At 52.1% G+C, this 18,291-nt stretch overlaps 1 protein-coding gene across 8 annotated transcripts in view; it reads left to right on the plus strand.

The window, feature by feature from the left end:
* Positions 1 to 18,291, plus strand: part of LOC102455151 (uncharacterized) — a 33,020-nt gene that overhangs the window by 856 nt on the left and 13,873 nt on the right. Inside the window, exons 1-6 of one of the 8 annotated variants that reach the window (XM_089770728.1) lie at positions 1,400 to 1,492; positions 8,065 to 8,160; positions 8,665 to 8,791; positions 10,585 to 10,698; positions 10,987 to 11,755; positions 15,707 to 18,037. In XM_089770728.1, coding sequence (XP_089626854.1) covers positions 8,137 to 8,160; positions 8,665 to 8,791; positions 10,585 to 10,698; positions 10,987 to 11,755; positions 15,707 to 17,693 — 3,021 coding nt within the window. In that variant the 5' untranslated portion in view covers positions 1,400 to 1,492; positions 8,065 to 8,136 and the 3' untranslated portion in view covers positions 17,694 to 18,037. The other 7 variants (XM_089770730.1, XM_075913979.2, XM_089770733.1 and 4 more) reach the window with 7 other exon arrangements.

The following is an 18,291-nucleotide window of genomic DNA, read 5'->3' on the forward strand; positions in this document are numbered from 1 at the left end:
TTGGGTCTGTGGGAAAAAATGAAACCGATTGGCCTTCTTAAAAATCAGGCAAGCCACACTGGAGAGAGACCCCCTAAGTGCTTCCGTCAGGAAGTGGAACTGGGGGCAGGGGCGGCCCTAGACTAGCTGCCAGCAACTGGCGCCCTAGCCAAACCATGCAATCGGCACCCCCAGCTCCAAACCCCTCAAAGATATTGCTCCACCATTTAGCGCCCCATTTAACTTGGCACCCTAGGTGACCGCCTAGTTCACCTATATGGACGTGCCGCCCCTAATGGGGGGTTCGGGGGGACAGAGCTCTGGATCTGCCCCCTGAATTTTGTACCAGTTTCCCCTCACCCAGGCTGAACTCTGAACTGCAACGCAGCCTGAGAGTGTGGTATGTGATGAATTCGGAAGCTGGGAGCAGCAGTGGTGGGGTGGGTTCTGGAGGAGGAAGGAGACGCGCCGAGCGGGGTGTGGGGGAGCAGAGCCTGGCTAGAGGCGGGGCGGTTGTGTCGTGATGGGCAGGGGCTGCGAACACCAAACGGCTCAGCTCCAGGTCCGGCACGTGGTCTGGAGCCCAGGCTGCAGGGACTTCTGGGGCCCGATCACAGCAGACTCCAGTCCTGCAAACTGGAAGGCAGAAGAGAAGGGAGGGGAAGGAGGAAGGGGCTTGTGCTGATGGGAGGGAGGCAGGTCAGAAGAAGAAAGGGGAAGGCACCAAGAGACAGGGTGGAGGAGACACACATGCCGGGGTGAGGGGGGACGACAAGTGGAGACAATGAGGAAAAGGGCAGGAGGGGCGGTGTCACTGAGACGGGGGACGGGATGATGCTGGGAGAGGAGAGGGGAAGGGCATTGGGGGATGGGGAGAGGTGCTGGGAGAAGGCTTGAAGGAAGGGGTGGGCATGAGGAAGGCGGGGATGGAGCAAGTCGTGTGAGGGCATAGGCATATGAGTGGAACGGGGCAGAGGGTGGTGAGGGGGTGGGCATCAAGGAAAAAGGGGGCAGGGGCAGTGAGGGAAGGGGGAGGCACCAGGAGGGTGCAGGTGCCAGTGGATTCTGGGGGTGAAGCAGAAGGGCAGACACCTGCCGGGGAGGGACCACCACCAGAGGAGAGAGGCAGGGCAGGTGTGTAGAGGGAGGTGTTAGGAGGGGGATGAGGAGGGGTAGCTCACATGATCAGAGGGGCTACTGGGAAAGTGGGCACAGGGGCGACGCCTTTTTTTTTATTTTTTCTCCAAAGGGGGGCACTGTGAAATTGTGCTGCCCTGGGTCCCGCAAAACTCTCATCTGCCCCTGGTTGCGGGGGTGGAGGAAGGAGTCAGCCGCTGTCCGATTGTGGCAACCTGGCCCCAATCCCAGTGGAGACACAGCAGTCTGGCTCCCCTCTAGCCCCCTCTCCTGCCGCAGCAGGGTTTGGACAGGAGGGAGAATCCGCCAGAGAACATCCTGGTTCGGCCCCCATCCAACCACGGGTGCCCGGCTGCAGCAGCCCAGTCCTGGCCAGGTAAGTTCACACAGCCCTAGAGCCGCCCCTCAGTCTCTTTCCCACACCAAGGCCCCTGCCCTGACTCTTGCACCCCCCCAACCCTAATCCCCTGCCCGGAGCCCCTCACACACTCTGCTGACTCCTACATCTCCCATCACCCCAACCCCTAACCTGACTGCTGCCACACCCCCCTCCCCACAGCCCAACCCCCTGCCCTGAGTCCCCTGCGCTCCACCCCACAAGTTCTTACAGGTTCAGTTTTATTGCCTCCCTAGCTCTGATTCCCTCCCAAGGGGCGTTGTGATGGACAGAACTGGTAAGAAAAGGAAGTTCCTCTAGGATTGCCAGGTGTCCAGTTTTTGCCCGGACAGTCGGTTATTTCTGGCCCCTGTCCCGTTAAAAAAAAACAGAATATACTGGACATGTAAATTGTCCGGTATTTTTTTTTTCTCTCTGCCTTCTGTGGGACAATTTTCCCCTACTGACTCTGGCATGGGATGGGGGAGGGAAGTGAAGAGCCCGGATTTGCAGGGACGCTTAAAGGGGTAGCGACCTTTTCTTTGTTCTCCCGCTCTTTCGTTTTGTTTTGTTTAGTTTAACTTTTGTCTCCTTCTGGGTTTGTTCGGGTTTTTTTTTCTCAAGTGTTTTTCCTGCCATGGTCAGGATTTTTGGTGAAAGCCTCTGGCAACCCTACATCCCCCTGGAGTCTCCTAAAGGTGACTCAGTGTGTGAGAAACTCCTGTCAGAGAGGCCTCCAGCGGGCAGGGCTGCCCCATTCTGAGGCCACCAAACATCCCCCCGGGCTGGCTGCTCCCGAGGGGTCTGTGAGCGGGGCAGAGCCAGGCCCAGGGGCGCAGCGCAGCGCGGATGGCGGGTGTCTCGCTAGGACCCAGCAGCAGCAGCAGCAGCAGGCGCGGGGGGAGCGATCGCTGGCTCCGGCCCGGCCGCAGGAAGCGACTCGCCGCCGCTGCTCGCGGGGACTCTGGGGCCAGGCTCCGGGCCGGATCCCCGAGCCCCGGCGGGGGCTGCTGCGGGGCCCCGGAGCCCGGGCTGCAGCCGGGAGGGGGAATCTCCGGCCGGGCCAGTCCCGCTGCTCCCTCCCCAGGAGCCTCTCCCTGGGCAGCGCCCCCAGCCCGGCCCGGCCCAGCCCCTGCCCCAGGGCGGGCAGCGCTTGGGGGGCAGGTAAGAGAGACCCCCCGGGAGCGGCGCCCCGGTGCCCCCGGGCTGCAGGGGGAGGGGTTGGCCCCGGGCTGCTCCCGGCGGAGCTGGCTGCGAGTTCCCGCCTGGGGCAGCTCCCCGGCGGGGCGGGGTGAGGTGGGCGCTGGCGCATCCGTGGGGGGCCGGGGTCCAGGCGCGGGGTGAAGCAGAGTCCCAGGCTCGGAGCTCCGGGGCCCGCTGTGGCTGGAGCCGGCAGGGCTGTAACTCGGGGCTGCCTCTCCCCAGAGCCAGCAGCGCCCTGGGTCTGAGCTCGGAGCGTCCAGCGCCCTGTTCGCGCCGCGAGCTCCCCGCCGGGAAGGCACCTGGACGGGACCCCCGGGGGAGCCTCCCACGCCCCTCCCAGGGGCCAGGCTCCCACTTCGGCAGCCCTGGCGTGACTGGGCCGGCTGGGAAAACAGAAGGGGGGGGAGAGGTCTTGTCAGCGCCGAAATCAGGTCTGTTCCGCTTGGGGCCTCCCCAGCCCTGGGCTCCCTCTGCTGAGTCCCAAAAAAATAGCCTAGTCACGCCCAGTTGCCCCTCCCCGTGCTTGGTCTTCTTCCCCGGGGCAAACAGGTCACCTGGCCTCGCCCTCCCTTTTTTGTTCTCTAATCCCTTTGGCAGGCTTCTTGCAAAGGAGGGAGGAGCCCAGGGACAGTCTTCCTGCCCAAGCCGCTACACTGCAGTCACACCTGATCTGTAGGACCCTCCACTTCCTGCAGTGATCACCCACCTGTCTCCCACTGCCTTGGTCGTGGAGTAACATGGAGGGGAAACTGAGGCACACGCCATGGTCTGAGAGTGTATTAAGAGTATTACCGTTGTGCCACATAGGGATGTAATAATGTAGTCGATGAACCATTAAGCAAAAGCTTATCTGTTAATGCTATAGACTCAGCGGTTCCAAGACTTTTCAGCATCACACCCCCTTTTTGATTCTTGAGAAACCCTCCTTCCTCCCCCCCTCCGAAAAAAAATAGCAGCAAAACTTGTTGAGCAAAAAAGAAAAAAAAAAAAACTGTCGCGGCTCCTTTAATCTCCGGGACCAGCGCTGGTACTCAGGGGGATGTAAAAAAAACAAAAAACAAAAAAAAAAACATTGCCCTTTTAACAGTAGAGCAGGCCTTGCCCTTTTAAGGCGCCCTTTTAAGGTGGCCATTTTGAAGTCTGCCCGGGACTCTGCATCCTCTCCCCACCGCTGAGTGTTCCCGCAGATGCCCGAGCCAGGAAACCAGAAAACAGCGACATTGCACATGGTATTTTCAGAATTTTTGTACCAGATGGATCAGGCTCTTTCTTGGGGGATGGATTGATGGGGGGAGGGTTGGGTTGCCTTGCATCCCCCGCTCCAGAATTTCTTCATTCCCCTTCCTCCTCCCGTTTGGGAAACATGGAGGGGAAACTGAGGCACCATGTTCCGAGACTATATGAAGAACATTTCTGCTGTGCTACATAGGGATGTAATAGTGTAGTCGATTAACCGATAAGCAAAAGCTTATCGGTTACTGTCATAGATGACTACATAGAGGTAAACAGGATGAGGTTTAATAAAGAGAAATGCAAAGTGCTCCACTTAGGAAGGAACAATCAGTTCCATACATACAAGATGGGAAGCGACGGTCTAGGAAGGAGCATGGCGGAAAGGGATCTAGGGGTCATAGTGGACCACAAGTTGAATATGAGTCAACAGTGTGATGCTGTTGCAAAAAAAGCAAATATGATTCTAGGTTGTATCAACAGGTGTGTTGTAAGCAAAACTCGTGAAGTCATTCTGCCGCTCTACTCTGCGCTCGTTAGGCCTCAGCTGGAGTACTGTGTCCAGTTCTGGGCGCCACATTTCAAGAAAGATGTGGAGAAATTGGAAAGGGTACAGAGAAGAGCGACAAGTATGATTAAAGGTCTAGAGAACGTGACCTATGAAGCCAGGCTTCATGAACTGGGCTTGTTTAGTTTGGAAAAAAGAAGATTAAGGGGGGACATGATAGCGGTTTTCAAATATCTAAAAGGGTGTCACAAAGAGGAAGGAGAAAATTTGTTCCTCTTGGTTTCTGAGGACAGGACAAGGAGTAATGGGCTTAAAGTGCAGCAGGGGAGGTTTAGATTGGACATTAGGAAAAAATTCCTAACTGTCAGGGTGGTCAAATATTGGAATAAATTGCCAAGGGAGGTGGTGGAATCTCCCTCTCTGGAGATATTTAAGAACAGGTTAGATAGACATCTGTCAGGGATGGTGTAGACGGAGCTTGGTCCTGCCTTGAGGGCGGGGGGCTGGACTCGATGACCTCTCGAGGTCCCTTCCAGTCCTATGATTCTATGATTCTATGACTACGCATCTCCCTCCCCCACCTCCACCAGGAAAACATTTTAGAAGCCTGGCTCGTGCTGGGTCAGGGACCTACCCCCACTGTGGCGGCTGCCCCTGCGGACTATAGAAGAGTCGAGTAGCCATTAAGAATTCGTGAGGTCACTCGACTATTCGGTTAACTGCTATTTAACATCCCTCATGTCACACCCTGGGGTGTCACTGGGCGGCACGGCACAAGACCACGTGTGTGCCTATTGGTGGGGTGGGAAGGGTTTGCCGAGAAGCGTTTGGAAAGGAAGGCGACACGGAGATTTCACAGTTTCAGCAAAACCAGGCGGCCACATGACAGGGGGCTGAGGGTCTCAGTGGCAATGGAGGTACCCGAACCCCAGGCCAAGGTCATCAATCTGGGATGAGGGACCTAAATCCCCATGTAGGCTCCATGGCAATGTACAGTTCTCCTGGTGAACTCCGTTGGGGCCAGTGCTCGCCCAGCAGCCGCTGTAGTTCCAGGGTTGCTTGGGGACCCTGAGTTTCTGCATCTGAGCATGCGCCCTGCTGCCTTCCCCAGGCATCTGGACCCAGGTGCCACTAGGAAATTGTGCTGACGGCCGCTTGGGGTGTAAGGCCCGTGGGGAGCCCCGGGGTGAGGCCGACATGTTCTTATGTTATATTTTTATGACATGAGAGGCTTTGCCATCAATGCAGTGACAGGTTCGTGGGGCCAGTGGCCGGCTCCCTGACTAGCACACTGGCTGGGGCAGAGTTAAGGGGGTTTTGTCTAGAGCCCAGGGGTTAATTGGGCCCGGCGACTCGCCTTAGGGTACTTGATCACAAAGTGCTGACACGGGACAGCTCCCAAGGTCAGGCTCAGGGCTGATAGTCAGCAAACCAGGTGCGCAGGAGCTCACCACCGCCAAACTATGGCCTGATCCGACCTCTTCCCAGAGCTACTCCCACACAGAGACCATATTGGGGTGAGACAGGTTCCCCCCACATTCTGTCTGGGAACAGGGCCCCTCACCCCAGGTTCCCTGTTGCTATCGGGGACTCCCTGGAAGAAGCGTGAGTCTCCCGCATCCCCAGATGCCCCCAGAGGGCTGTGCCCAGTGGATGTGGCAACTTCCAGGGGCAGAGAGGTGTCAGTGCAGTGGGTTTATCGGCCATGCCCAGGAGGAGCAAGCGGTGGGAATTAGGGATGTTAAATATCAGTTAATTGAATAGTCGAGTAACCTCAGAAATTCTTATAAGTTCCTCGACTGTTCTATAGTCCCTGGGTCCAGTGCCGGCAGCCAGTGCGCTCCAGCTCCAGCTCCACTCCCGAGGAGCCCCTTGCTACCCCACGCTGCTGCCTCTGTATCAGCAGCGCGAGATGCCAGGTGGGAACTGGTCCGCGGGAGCCTGTTTAAAAAGCAGTTTCCTGTCGCCCTGTGTTGCTGCCTCTGATAAAGAGGCAGCAGCATGGGGCGGCAGCAGCCCCTGTCTAAGGGGTCGTCTGAGCTCCAGACCCAGTGTGAGCCGGAACTGAGCAGAGCTATCTGCCCAGCTGGCTCCTAATACACTTGAAATGCAGAGCCGCAGCGGGGGTAGGTCCTGAACTCGGCCTGAGCCAGGACGGAGCTGGGCTGCTGGCCAGCCTGCTAAAAAATGTACTGGCAAGAATGGGGTAGGGAGGGAAATGCGTGTAGTCCATAACAATGTTTCTCAACATTTTTTTATAAATTACCCCTTTAAAAAAAAACATAAGTACCTACAGTTTTCAGACACGCAATTTTTTTCTTCCATTGCAACACATTTGTTTTAACAACTTAAACGTAGCCGGGCAGGCAATGAAATGTTGGGGTGTAAAAAGTACAAAAATGATAAAGTGCTGGAAAACGTACCACAAAAATTCCATTTTCTCCAAATGTCAGTTGTGTTGATGACACCCCCACCCCCCGACTTCTCTCGAGTACCCCTAAGGGAACTCGTACCACTGGCTGAAAAACACCGGTCTGTAGCACTAACCAATAAGCTTTTGCTTCTTGATCAAGCGACTACCCTAGTACAGCCCTAGTGGGGATCCCGGCTGCCTGCAAAATCCCAGAGCCCTGGCAGCAGGCGGGATAGTTACATATTGTAAAGCGGGAACATTCCCGCTACTTCTCAGGAGCCTTTCCCCGGGCAGTGTCCCCAGCCTGGCTAGCGCGCGCGCGCGCGCGCACACACACACACACCCCACGCTCCCCTTCTCAAGCCCCAACTACTGTCCCAGGCAGGGCATTGTTGTCAGGGAATATAAGAGAGAACCCCGAAGCCCCAGGAAGAGCCAAGACACAGAGAGATGGGAGAAGGGGAGCAGCGAGAAATAAGGGCAGCTCTCATAGAATCAGAGAATCCTGGGGTGGAACAGACCTCAGGAGTCATCAAGTCCAGCCCCCTGCCCAACGCAGGACCAATCCCAACTCAATCATCCCAGCCACGGCTTTGTCAAGCCAGGACTTAAAAACCTCTAGGGATGGAGATTCCACCCCCTCCCTAGGGAACCCATTCGAACACTCCACCACCCTCCTAGTGAAATAGTTTTTTCCTCATATCCAACCTAGACCTCTTCCCCGTGGGGTAGGAGAAGTTGAGGGGTCACTCCGCTTCCAGCTTCTTATTTGGCTTAAAAATAAAAAAGGCCCACCTGTGATTTTAGCCTGTCTCTTGAGTGTCGGGGGCGGCCTGGCACCCTGCTTTGATTTCCAGGCAGGATTCAGATCTCAGCCAAAGCGGTGTCAAACCAGAGTCTCGGCTGGTTCTGGCAGCGGAGGCGTGTGAATGGGATCAGCTTCTGCCTGCTTGTCCTTGGGACAGGACAGGAAGGCTCAGTGACTACCTGCTGCCACCACCAAAGGTCTGTTTTTTGCTAAGGTGTGTGTGTGGCCGGGGGGATCCAACAGCATGTGGGGCAGTCCCCCAAGTAACTCCATTGATTCTGCTCTTTTACTACTGTTTGGCTCAGAGATGCTGTTCCTGGGAGGGTCTAAAGAGCCCGGCGGGAGAGGAGGAATCAGGCTGTGACAAGCCTCTTCTGTAACCTCCCCGATCCCCCCTCTCACCCCGACAGGCTGAAGAATCCTAAGACTTACATCCAGATTTTACTCCAGATCATCCCGTCCTCTCGGGCCAGGACCGGGCAATGGCCGGGATGGAGTCAGCTCAGGTAGGGGGTTTCAGGGAGCTGCTGGGCGGGGGGAGGGAGAGGCGGGGAGGAGACAGGGTGGGGTAAACCAGCTGACTTTCCCGAGCAGGCCCGTTGGCAGCCGGGAAGGAGGGGACGTTCCCATTCTCTCAAACAGGACACAACTACCCTGGGCAGAGCTGGGAACATTTTCCAGACTCCCAATGGCAGAGCCTTTCCCCCCTGGCCAGAGGCGGCTGTGAAATACAGGCTGTGAAAGGGAAGCTGTCGGGATTCCTCTCCCCAGCTCAGCTCGGCTTCCCGTCTCAGCCCAAGGCTGGCAGGTGTGTGGGGAATTAGAAGGCCCTGCCCTGCCCTGTCTGCTGGGGGTATAAGGAGCTCTCCCCTTCTCCCACCTCCTTCAGCCTCCTGGCTCCTCTGAGCATGGGGTGGGTAGGATTTTGCTTTTTTCAGCCTCTTCCCCCATGAGTAGCAGGATGGTGGCTGGGGCCGCAGGCAGTGGGTGAGGGACTCTTGTTGTTGCAGATGCGGGTGACCTTCGAGGAGGTGGCTGTGTATTTCACCCAGGGGCAGGGGGCGCTGCTGGGCCCCGCTCAGAGAGCCCTCTACAGGGACGTCATGCAGGAGAACTACGAGGCGGTGACCTCGCTGGGTAAGGGCGTCCTGGCCCCTCGGGGATTAGGAGCCGTGGGGTCTGCGTGTCCGACACGGGGCAGGTTCTTCCCTGCTCAGGTGGCCTGGACAGGAATGGGTTCCATGGGCACAGCTGCCGGGGGAGAGCGACTTGCATCTCCGTGCCCTGTGCAGTGAGACCGGGGTGTCAAACCCTAATGGACGTGCTAAATCATCCCCACCCGGCCCCTCTAGATTTCAAGGCGGAGGGGCCATGTACCATCCTGGCTGTGTTGTTTCCCACTCGCATCCAGAATCCCTGTTCCCCTCCCTCCGGCTCTGAGCTCTGCTTTTTTACAAATAGGCAGGGGTGTAACTGCAGAGCTGTGAGTGTCAGCAAGGGCCCCAGACTGCCCAGATCCTGGGAACTCCTAGGGAGGGCGTCACAATTCCTCTCACCTCCCCACACGTCTGCCTCTCCCCAGGGGGCTCAGTGACCATGTTCCCGTCCTCTTGGGTTGCACATTCCCCAGCAGAGCCCGGGGACAGGTTCCACTCACGGAGGTGGGTTCCACTCACACAGAGGAATAGTCAGCATGGATTCACAAAGGGCAAGTCATGCCTGACCAAACTTATTAGCTTCTATGATGAGGTAACTGGCTCTGTGGATATGGGAAAGTCAGTGGATGTGATACACCTTGTCTTTAGCAAAATTTTTGATACGGTCTCCCACAATATTCTTGCCAGCAAGTTGAGGGAGTCAAGTTGGCAGTCAGTTTCTAGTGGAGTGCCCTGATGATCGGTTCTAGAATCAGTTTTGTTCAGTATCTTTATTAATGACCTGGATGAGGGGATGGATTGCTCCCTCAGCAAGTTTGCAGATGACACTAAGCTAGCGGGACAGGCAGATACGCTGTAGGGCAGGGATAGGGTCCAGAGTGACCAAGACAATTTGGAGGATTGGGCCAAAAGAAATCTGATGAGGTTCAACAAGGACAAGTGTAGAGTCCAGAACTTGGAATGGAAGAATCCCAAGTATTGTTACAGGCTGAGGACTGAATGGCTAAGTAGGAGTTCTGCAGAAAAGGACCTGGGGGTTACAGTGGACGAGAAGCTGCATATGAGTCAACAGTGTGCTCTTGTAGCTAAGAATGCTACTGGCATATTAGGTTGTATTAAGAGGAGCATTGCCAGCAGATCGAGAGAAGTGATTATTCCCCTTTATTCGTCTCTGGTGAGGCCACATCTGGAATATTGTGTCCAGTTCTGGGCCCCCAACTACAGGAAGGATGTGGACGCACTGGAGAGGGTCCAGCGGAGGGCAATCAAAATGATGAGGGGGCTGGAGCATATGACCTATGTGGAGAGGCTGAGGGATTTAGGTTTTTTTAGTCTGCAGAGGAGAAGAGTGAGGAAGGATTTGATAGCAGCCTTCAACTTCCTGAAGGGAGGTTCCAAAGAGGCTGGAGAAAGGCTGTTCACAGTAGTGACGGATGGCAGAACAAGGAGCAATGGTCTCAAGTTACACTGGGGGAGGTCTAGGTTGGATATTAGGACAAGCTATTTCACTGTGAGGGTGGTGAAGCACTGGAATAGGTGACATAGGGAGATAGTGGAATCTCCATCCCTAGAGTTTTTAAGTCTCAGCTTGATAAAACCCTGGCTGGGTTGATTTAGTTGCAATTGGTTCTGCCTTGAGCAGGGGGCTGGAATTGATAACTCCTGAGGTCTCTTAGAGGGCTCTAAGGTTCTATGATTCTAAGCTCCCTTGGGACAGTTGCTCTCCCCACCCTCTCTGTGCCCTGATCTGCTCTGATTTCACCCCCTGCGCAGGGTTTCCCGTTCCCAAACCTGAGCTGATCGCCCGGCTGGAACAAGGGGAAGAGCCCTGGGTGCCCGACCGCCAGGCTGGGAAGGAAGGAGAGATCCCGAGAGGCACCCGCACAGGTGAGGACTGACACAGAAATCCACTGGTGAATGAAGGGAAAAGTTGTGGTGTGAGAGAGTCCTCTGTTCTTCCTACAGTCTTGCAGGGCAGGGCAGAGCTGTTATCAGCAGGTGTCACTCGAAGCTGCAGGACAGGGAGTTCCCTTCCCTGTGAGTGGTTGTGTGGGAAGCGGAGGGACAAGCCAAATGCTGGGTCTGTACAACTCCAGTGTGTTGGGTTTTCCTTTGATTCTGTTCCTCTTTCTCCCCAACTCAGTGACTCCAGCCTGGATTGTCTCTCTCTCCCAGCAGGTGATGAAACCGTGAGTGTCAAGAAGGAAGAGGATCCCCATCAGGAAGTTGACGTAGTGCGTGTGAAGGTGGAAGAGACTCAATATGAGGACGTTCCTGGGAAGATAGAACCGCAGGCGACCTTTGTGGGAAAAACTGAAGGGAATTTTTCCCAGTGCTTGGAACAGGGAGAAGCCTGGGGAAACTGGCTGAAGCCGGAGAGGCTGCTGGGAAGCCACCCAGTGAAGAAAGAGGATGAATCTGTTCCATGTGGGGCAGGAGACGAGGTTCCCCCATCCCGGGACATAAATCTAAAGGGAGAGAAGCACTATTACTGCCTCCACTGTGGGAAAGGCTTCAGTGAGAGATCCCACCTTGTCACACACCAGACAATCCATTCTGGAGAGAAACCCCTTCGATGCTTGGCCCCTGCAAACATCTTCAGTAATCGCTCAGAGCTCGATAGCTCGGGGAGAAGCCACGCAGGAGAGGATCCCGACAGATGCCTCAAGTGCTGGAACTGTTTCATTTGGAAGTCAATGTCCACCGTGCCCGAGGCCACCGACAGAGAAGAGCGACCACCTGTGTCCTTGGACTGCAGAGAAAGTTTCAGGGATCAGTCAGAGGTCAACAAACATCAGCCCCACCACACAGCAGAGCAACCACAAAAGTGCTCAGACTGCGGGAAGAGTTTTGAAGATGAAACGGCCGTTGTCGCCCATCAGAAGATCCACACGGGGGAGAGACCCCATAAGTGCCTGGACTGCGGGAAAAGTTTCAAAGAAAGGTACGACCTTGTGAAACATCAGGCCGTTCACAGAGAAGAGCGACCCCATAAGTGCTTATATTGTGGGAAAGGTTTCATACAGAGGTCTGACCTTATTAACCATCAGGCCATCCACACGGGAGAGAGACCCCACGAGTGTTTGGAGTGTGGGAAAAGTTTCATACGGAGGTCAGACCTTGTTAAGCATCAGGCCATCTACACAGGGTCGAGACCCCACAAGTGCATGGACTGTGGGAAAAGATTCGGAAATGTATCAGACCTTCTTTCGCATCAGGGAAGCCACACTGTAGAGAGAACTCATAAGTGCTTAAACTGTGGAAAAAGTTTCAGGTGGAAGTCAGTCCTGGTTAGACATCAGGCAATTCACACCGGGGGCAGACCCCATAAGTGTGTGGACTGCGGGAAATGTTTCATTCGTAGGTCAAACCTTGTGAGACATCAGGCCATCCACATGGGGCAGATAAGCACTTGAATTGTGGGTGAGTTTCATAGAGAGGTCAGCCCTTCTTAAATATCTGAGCGTCCACCAAGGAGAGAGGCCCCCTACGTTTCTGGACTGTGACAAACATTTCATGTGGAGGTCAGATCTTGTTAAACATCAGGCAATCCACACAGCAGACAGGCCCCCGTAAGTGCATGGACTGCAGGAAAAGTTTCATAGATAGGTCAGACTATTAAACAGGCAATCCACACAGGAGAGATGGTGTGTGTCTGGGTCTGTGAGAAAAAATTAAACCGATCGGCCCTTCTTAACATCAGGCAAGCCATACTGGAGAGAGACCCCCATATATGCTTCCATCAGGAGCTGGCACGGGGGTGGGAGCAGAGCTCTGGATCTGCCTCCTGATTTTTGTACCAGTTTCCCCTCGCCCAGGCTGAACTCTGAACTACAACACAGCCTGTGAGTGTGGTATGTGATGAATTTGGAAGCTGGGAGCTGCAGTAATAGGGTGGGTTCTGGCGTGGCCTAGGGGTTAGCGTGTTTGCCTGGGGAGGGTAGAGTGGTGGGTTCAAGTGTCCCTTCCCCCCGGGATGGAATGGGACAGGCAACACCCTGGCTGCCCCAGTGGAAGGCGGGATAAGGGATGTCCTGAAGGTGTGGTGGGGGGAGTGCTGTCATGGCCTAGGGGATAGGGCATTTGCTTGGGGAGGGCAGGGTGGCAGGTTCAAATCTGTGGCCAGGGAGCCCTGGTAAAAGCCAAGCTATCCAGAGCTCTTCTTCAGGTCTGAGAGCAGGGCTTGGTTTAGTGTTGCACCTGCAGCTCTTTGGGAAAGGTGCTAGGGTGATACCAGGAGACAGCTAAGTTGATAGGAGAAGCTCTGCCATTGACGTAACAAGGTCTATGCTAGGCAACCCGCCTGCCTCGCCCTCCTTCCCCCGCCTGCAGCTGTCCGCCTGCAGCTGTCCTATTAGCAGTTATACATTTACTTAACTAAACATGTTTTAACATCTCTAGTCTATACCTAGTCAGTATCGCGGTGCGGGCTAAGTGGTGTGGGTTTTTCACAACCCTGAGGGACACATGTATACCTTATCAACGTAACACATCAGGACAAAGAAAGGGAATGGGAGGGGCAAAACAGCTGGAGGAGTCATTTGTGGGTGGTAGTTTGTAATAAATCATAAAATTATTCCGCTCCCCCAGATTTCAAAGTATTTTACAAAGGACAGAAAAGATCTTTTCTCCATCCCCATTTTACAGAGAGGGAAACCAAAATAGAGTGACTTGTTCAATGTCATTCAGCAGGTCATCACCGGTCTCATGATAGGTGCTTAGCAGGACTAAACAATAGAGCAGGTAAGCCTGGTCTACTGTAGTTTGGGATTGGATGCAAAACCGCTTATGTCAATATAGGGGTTACATCTACCCTACGAGCCTCTTGCGGAAGAGCAAATGCTATGGAGCGCTCTTTTGCATCCGTCGTGTTTTCAGTTGCATTTCCTCGTCCTTTCCCTTTTGCGCAAGAGGTTTTTGCGCAAAAAAGCGCTGGGTAGACGGCCCCTTTTTGCGCAAAACCCTCCTTTTGTGCAAGAGCCGTTATTTTGGGGGAGGTTGCGCTGTTTTGCACAAAAACCTCTTGTGCAAAAGGGAAAGGAAGAGGGAATGCAAATAAGAGCGCAGCGTATGCAAATGAGCACTCCATTTGCATTTGCTCTTCCGCAAGAGGCTCATAGTGTAGACGTAACCTAAGGGTGTATCATTGCTACAATATTGCTCCCATTGATATCGCTTGACCAGTATGCCGACTTATTACCTATTAAGGTCAAGTATTTAGTTTGATGTACTTATGTCAATGCGGTGTCAGTATATAGGGAGCCTTAGTGGTGACTCTCCCCCCACCTCCAAGGGCCCTCTGGGAAACTTGGAGAGCCAGCCCACCCTACTGAATCCGGAGGGGGAGTTATGAAAGAGGACGAGGCAAGCCTGATGCAGGGGAGAGAACCTCTGAGAAGTATGAAGCTTGCTTTGATAGTGCAGAGATGTCCTGAAGGTAAGGTGGTGGGGTGAGTTCTGTCATGGCCTAGGGGATAGGGCATTTGCTTGGGGAGGGCAGGGTGGCAGGGACGTAGCTGCTCACTTACTTTTTTTTTAATATATACTTATGCTATCAGAGGTAGTGAAATAACCTCTGGGCACCACATTTCAAGAAATATGTGGAGAAATTGGAGAAGGTCCAAAGAAGAGCGACAAGAATGATTAAAAGTCTAGAGAACATGACCTATGAGGGAAGACTGAAAGAACTGGGCTTTAGTTTGGAAAAGAGAAGACTGAGAAGGGGACATGATAGTGGTTTTCAGGTATCTAAAAGGGTGTCACAAGGAGGAGGGAGAAATTGTTCTTCCTTGGCCTCTGAGGACAGAACAAGCAATGGGCTTAAACTGCAGCAAGGGAGGTTTAGGTTGGACATTAGGAAAAAGTTCCTACCTGTCAGGGTGGTTACACACTGGAATAAATTGCCTTGGGGGGTTGTGGAATCTCCATCTCTGAAGATATTTAAGAGCAGGTTAGATCAAGGATGGTCTAAACCAGGGGTGTCCAAACTTTTTTCAAAGAGGGCCAGATTTGAAGAAGTGAACATGCGTGAGGGCCGTCCCCGCACTCTCAGCCCCAAGGCGGAGGGCCTGCAGGGTCAGAGGCGGGCGGAGAGCGCAGGGCACACCGGTCTCACGGTGGCCAGCGAACAGGGCAAACCCGCAGCTGAGCGGGGGAGTGGGGCTGCGGACGTGCCCTACAGGGCAGGCTCTAGGACCACGGAGGCCATGGGCGGCGGCGGCGCGGCCGGAAGCGGCGCACTGGGCGCGCCAGTTCAAAAGAGCGCCGGGGAGCCAGGAGAGGGGGAGGAAGCGGGGGCCATATTAAATCGGAACACGGGCCGCAATTGGCCCGCGGGCCGGACTTTGGACATGCCTGGTCTAAACAGTACTGGGTCCTGCCGTGAGGGCAGGGGACTGGACTTGATGTGACTTTTCGAGGTCCCTTCCAGTCCTAGTGCTCTATGATTCTACCAATAGTAGAACTGCTGTCTGCTTGCCAGTAGTTGGGCAAAAAGGGTTCTGGAGAACAGATTGTTTATGTGCACCAGGAGGGTCCATGAATTCATCACGGAGAACTCAAGGGGGCTTTCCTTGAGAGTATCTGCAAGCCTCTCGCAAAAGGCTGCCTTGTTTTTTCAGTGGGCATCTTTGCAGCACTTAGGCTATCAGCGCACAGACCCAGTCTACAGGTAGATGCCTGCAGGAGCTGTTCCCTCTCAGCCTCTCCTGTCTTCAGGAGTGAGACATCAACTGAAATCACTATTAGTTGCAGAAAATGTTGTGGAAAGTGTTGTCCTTTGTCTAGCTTTCATCTTTCTTGTATCTCGCAGCGCTCTTTTAAGGTAAGGAATATTTGGCAGCTTTATCCACAAAGGCTGACCGCCTTAAATCAAGAATTTTTTAATTTAATTTAGGATCTTGATATCCATAATGAGCAATGAAGAAGATGAAGATAAAACTCACCAACAGGAAAATAAACAAGAGACACCAACACCTTCAACCTCAAGTGCAACTCCTCCTAAGAAACTCAGAAGAATATGCCAGTATAGTTCAAGCTGGGAAAACCTATTTTCTTGGGTTGCCATGGATGATTATGACAGAAGTAAAGCCAGATGTAAAATGTGCAATACATCCTTTATTATAGCATATGATGGCATTAAGGCATTAGCACAACACGCTGACTCTCGTAAACATGCGAAAACTGTGCAAGCTGCTCCCGCTTCCCAGAGAACGAACTCTTCCTTCGTTATCAAAGACAGTCCACAAAGTGACCAAGTAACTGTTGCTGAGTTGACTCACATTTACCATGGAGTGAAGCATCACATCTCTTTTCTTGCTCAAGACTGCAGCATCAACGTTATGAAACAAGTACTTAAAGATTCTGAAATTGTCAAGAAAATGGCAGCTGGGTGCACAATCGCTTCTGCTGTTGTTAACAACGTTTTATATCCTTTCTCAATAGAGCTGTTTTTAAATGATTTAAAGAATAGCACGCCATTTTCGGTTGCCACCGATGCATCTAACAAAGGAAACTGCAAATTCTTTCCTGTGGCTGTACAGTATTTTACACCTCAAGAAGGACTGTGCTTCAAAATCTTAGATTTTTACGAAAGTGCATTTGAAGATCCACAGTCCATAAAAGATCAATTGTGTCACGTGCTGAATGAAAAAGGACTATCATGGACAAATGTTTCAGCATATGGAGCAGACAACACTTCAGTGAATTATGGCGTAAACAATTTGGTTTTTCAAAAATTAGCCGAGCAAGAGAATGAAAATATTATTGCAGCTCACTGTATTAATCACATTTTGCATAACTGTGCCAAATATGCTTTCAAAGTTCAAACTTTTGACATTGAAAACTTAGTTTTAAAAGTGTTTGCTGAATTTTCGAACTCGGCTAAAAAACGAGAAGAGTTGAAAGATTTTTTTGAATTTTGCGAGGTTGAGTTCCCCGAAGTCTTGAGGCACATTCCAACACGATGGCTTAGTTTGTTTAATGCAGTCGAGCAATTGTTGTTGAACTGGCAACCACTAAAAGCTTATTTTCTTTCACTCGGCTCTGACGATTGCCATGTGGCAATATGGAATATTATTTCTGATCAGGAAGACGAAATGGCAAGCGATGAACAACCAACTCTTTCTGAGCTGTATCTTTATTTCACTCACTATTTCATGTCACAATTCCAAGATACATTGCTCAAATTGGAAAACCGATCAACACTTTCTTGTGACCTTTATTTGATCATGGAAAAGTTCTGTAATTCCTTGAGAAAAAAAATTGATGATAAGTTTTTTGGTATGAAAGTTACATTCGCATTTCAGAAGGACTATTTACCAGTTCATGTAATCAATAAATTTACCTCTGAAGCACTGAATGTGTATACAAGAGCCCTCAAATATCTGGAGAAGTGGTTTCCTTTTGAAAATTCACCATATCGTGTTCTGAGCGCTTTGAGTTTGGCTAATCGTGAAAAATCTCCTTCTTTTGATGAAGTAATTCAAATCTGGATGTTGTCACCATGGAAAAAAGAGCTCCCTCCAATTTCTCTTTATGAGGAACTCGGTGCCTTGGACATGATGTTCACTTCCCTTGAGGGCACAACATCTCTTGATAAGTGGAAATGTTTTTTCAACAAAGAACCTGCTGCTCCAAATTTGTTAAAGCTGGTTCAATATTGTGTTTCAATTCCTGTGTCAAATGCCGGTGTGGAAAGGATTTTTAGTGTCATGGGTAATCTATGGACTGATGAATGCAATAGATTGAGCCTCGAGTCAGTAAGAAGTGAAATTTGTGTTTTTTTTAATATACCTTTTACCTGTCTGGAAGCCAAAGATGAGTTTTTGAAAAATAAAAAATTGATTAAAGCCGCACAATCTAATGTAAAATATATGATGTAGATCAGTGTTTCTCAACCTTTTTAAATAAAGTACCCCTTTTAAAAAAAATTAGAAGTACCCCCAGTACGTACAGTCTTCAGACACACACAATTTTTGTTTACCATTGCCGCACATTTGTTTACACAACTTAATTATAGCCAGGCAGGTGATGACATTTTTGGGTGTAAAAAGTACAAAAATAATAAAGCGTTGTAAAAAGTAACACAAACATTCACTTTTCTCCAAATTTCAGCTGTGTTGATGTACCCCCCAGGCTTCTCTCGAGTACTCCTAAGGGTGCTTCTATCACTGATTGAGAAACACTGATGTAGATTGCTGTCAATAAAATTCCCATCGGTTGTTGAGCATGTTGTTGGGTTTTGTTTTGTTTTTTGCTCAACCACTTTTTAGCAAGTGTGGCTGGTATTTTGGTTGAAACCATCTGGCAACCCTATGACCTGGGAGGGAGAGGGGCAGGCAGGTTTAGTTTGCACTGAGCAAGCTCAGTCAACACTACCGAAGCTGCTGCCCTCACTCCACCCTCGACACTCTCCTGATTTCCTTGACTTCAAGTCTGAAGAGCACCAGCATGGAGTGTGCTGGACATCCTGGACCTCAT

Source organism: Pelodiscus sinensis, chromosome 19, assembly GCF_052426305.1.
Source record: "Pelodiscus sinensis isolate ZL-2025 chromosome 19, ASM5242630v1, whole genome shotgun sequence".
Classification (NCBI taxonomy): Eukaryota; Metazoa; Chordata; order Testudines; family Trionychidae; genus Pelodiscus; species Pelodiscus sinensis.